Source organism: Neomonachus schauinslandi, chromosome 1 (assembly GCF_002201575.2).
Source record: "Neomonachus schauinslandi chromosome 1, ASM220157v2, whole genome shotgun sequence".
In the NCBI taxonomy this organism is placed as follows: domain Eukaryota; kingdom Metazoa; phylum Chordata; class Mammalia; order Carnivora; family Phocidae; genus Neomonachus; species Neomonachus schauinslandi.
Window position 1 is genome coordinate 14,085,248 of NC_058403.1, and position 3,034 is coordinate 14,088,281.

The following is a 3,034-nucleotide window of genomic DNA, read 5'->3' on the forward strand; positions in this document are numbered from 1 at the left end:
CAGATATGTCAAGGATGACCCTGCAGGTTACCACACCTATTGCTGAGAGTATATAAACACCCCAGTCCAGAGATGAAATGCAACCTCAGAATCTTCTCACTGTCACTCAGGCACACTCACATCTCCTGCCAACATGTCCTACAGCTGCTGCTCTGGAAACTTCTCCTCCCGCTCCCTTGGGGGCCACCTGCACTACCCAGGCTCCTCCTGTGGCTCTTACCCCAGCAACCTGGTCTACCGCACTGACCTCTGCTCTCCCAGCACCTGCCAACTGGGCTCCTCTCTCTCCAGTGGCTGTCAGGAGACCTGCTGTGAGCCCACCAGCTGCCAGACATCCCGTGTGGTGTCCAGCCCCTGCCAGACGTCCTGCTACCACCAGAGGACCTCCAGGCTCTGCAGTCCCTGCTGGACTGCTTACCCTGGGTCTATGGGCATTGGGTCCAGCAGCTGTTGCTCCCTGGGCTATGGATCCAGAAGCTGCTACTCACTGGGCTGTGGATCCCAGGGCTTCAGACCCCTGGGTTTTAGAGTCTATGGCTTCCCTTCCCTGAGTTATGGATCCAGTTTCTGTCACCCAATCTATTTTCCTTCCAGGAGTTTCCATTCATCTTGTTACTGGCCACGCTGTAGATCTGACTTCTACTGATTAGCGTGTTGAAGAGCAAAATCCATTCGAAAAATGCAGATTCTGTCCTGAGATTATCTATTACCTTAATTTCTTCCATTTAAAAGCATCTAATATTCCCTGATCACTAGTAACTTTACCTCACCAGCCCTCAAACGCTGGCTGATAGAAGAAATCTGTCAAACCACAAGATTAACGAGTAATTCAAACTGCATTGTTGAAAGAATTTATGGTTTGCGTTTCTCCCAAAAATAGGTGGAAAGTCAAATGATTTCATTTTAATAAAATCTTTATTCTGCTATCCAAATATGTTGTTAATGTTGTTATTTACTAGTAATGTGTCAACTGGGATTTGTGTTATCAGTGCTTTTGTTAATGGGCTTTGGAAAGTTCGGATTTTAATGGCTGTGCACTAATTTTGGTTGGGTTTGAGTATTTCCCCCTGTTTAAGCAGTTCCTTGGATGCCCACAGTTTCTAGGTACAGCCTTTTTCTCAATGAAATCTCAGGGGTTTGAACATCTTGTTCACACAATGAATATAGCCTATGCACACAAAGACATAATAAAGACATTATGTATTAAAGAAATTTGAGGAGTGTAGGAACAAAGTTTAGATTTACATGATGAGGCCTGTGCATGCGGGTTATTCAAATGGAAGACTAGTGTGTGGGTGTAACATTTTAGAAAAAGAGTTCCTATGAGCTTCAGCTAATCACAGTGAAGGGATGCCACATATTTTTTTTTTCTAATTGACTAAGTCCCTGTACTCCAATTACTATTTTCAATTTGCTCAAATTATCCCCATTTGTATAAGAACAACTTAGATGAGAACAAACTTAGCTGGGAAGGAACTAGGCTCAGCAGGTGTGAAGTTGCACCTGGGTTCTTTGCCAACATATACACTGAATCTAACTAAATGAGAATCTAATCTAAACGAGAAACCTTTAATATCATTGAAAATGACTGTTTCTGCTGTATATTGAAATAAAATTGAAATAAAATTTATTTACACCATTCTTCTCTCCTACATCCAAGTGTTATAAATGTAAGGTACTAACAGGTAACATAGAAACTAACCATGTAGTAGATAATACAGATACCATAACATACTAACATAGCATGATAACAACCAGAGACGTGATGTTCGTATAGAGCAAGCAGTGTTTAAATATTTTTCCCCCAGTCTTTATTTTATAAGATCCTCAAACATCCCTGAAATTAGGAAATGGAATGCAGAGTACTCGAAGGTTGGAAAAAACCGTCTTCTAAATTTATCCTGGTATATCTCACCATGCTTTATTTCCTCCTTAACTACTGACATAATAAAATCTGAAATATAAAAAGAGTGGTAGGGGCCATTAATTCAATCTACTTAGTCCACAGAGGTAGAAACTGAAAGATAGAAGAGCTAGATAGAATTTTACAAGATTACACAGCACGTTATTATAGAGTTATTAATAGAATTGCTTTATTCTGTGCATTCTCGCCAACCTCTCTCTTCCCTCATATGTTCCCTCTCTTCCTCATCTTTCATTCCCTCCTCCTCCTCCTCCTTCACTATGTTTAGAAAATAGTCATGACACTTACATAGCTAGAGGAAAACATAAAGGAATAATGAATGGAGATTTGGGGAAAAATTTCATCAGTGTTATAAAATTTAAAATATTAAACTCCTCTGTAAACAGTCCTCATGAATTTTAATGATCCAAGTTGGTCTCATGCCCATTATCTTCAACCAAGAGAAAGAATCCAATTTTGTACCCCAAAACATAAGCAATGACAGAGCAGTCATGAGGAGGACCTGTAGCTTTTTGGCCAAGCTGAGGCCTTGTCTGTTACTGTCTCCAGCTTTTAGATGTCAGAGTGGAAAATTTTCTGGCTTTCAGAAATATACTAGTGTCTTAGTTTTCCTATTATTGCTAAAACAAATTACATCAAAGTCAGTGGTTTAAACAATACAAATTTATTATCTTACAGTTCAATGGGTAAAAAGTCAGATACAGTTTCGTTGGGCTGAAAGCAACATGCTGACAGGGCTATATTCCTTTCCAGAGGCTCTAGGGGAAAATCTACTTTCTTGTCTTTTTTAGCTTCTGGAGGCCAGCTGCATTTCTTAGCCCATGCTCCCCTTCCTCTACCTTCAGAGCCAGCAATGGTAGGTCAAGTCGATCTTACTTTATATCACTCTGACCTACTCTTCTGCCTCTTTTTAAGGATGCTTAAGATTATGTTGTGTCCCCCTGCTAGCCTCCCTATTTTAAGGTCAACTGATTCACAACTTTAATTCCATCTGCTACTTTAATAACCCTTTCAACATAAAGTAACATATTCATAAATTCTGAGGTTTAGGATATGGGTATGTTTGAGGAACCATTATTCTGCCTACCAACACTAGTAAACAAGCAAATT

The 3,034-nt window shown here is 40.1% G+C and overlaps 1 protein-coding gene across 1 annotated transcript; it reads left to right on the top strand.

Annotated features, from left to right (window-relative positions):
* The first annotated feature begins 82 nt into the window (after positions 1-82).
* On the top strand, positions 83-646 carry LOC123324339 (keratin-associated protein 13-1-like). Its single transcript, XM_044913653.1, has one exon. The coding sequence runs from the start codon at positions 134-136 to the stop codon at positions 644-646; it is 513 nt and encodes a 170-aa protein (XP_044769588.1). The 5' UTR covers positions 83-133.
* The last annotated feature ends 2,388 nt before the right edge of the window (positions 647-3,034 follow it).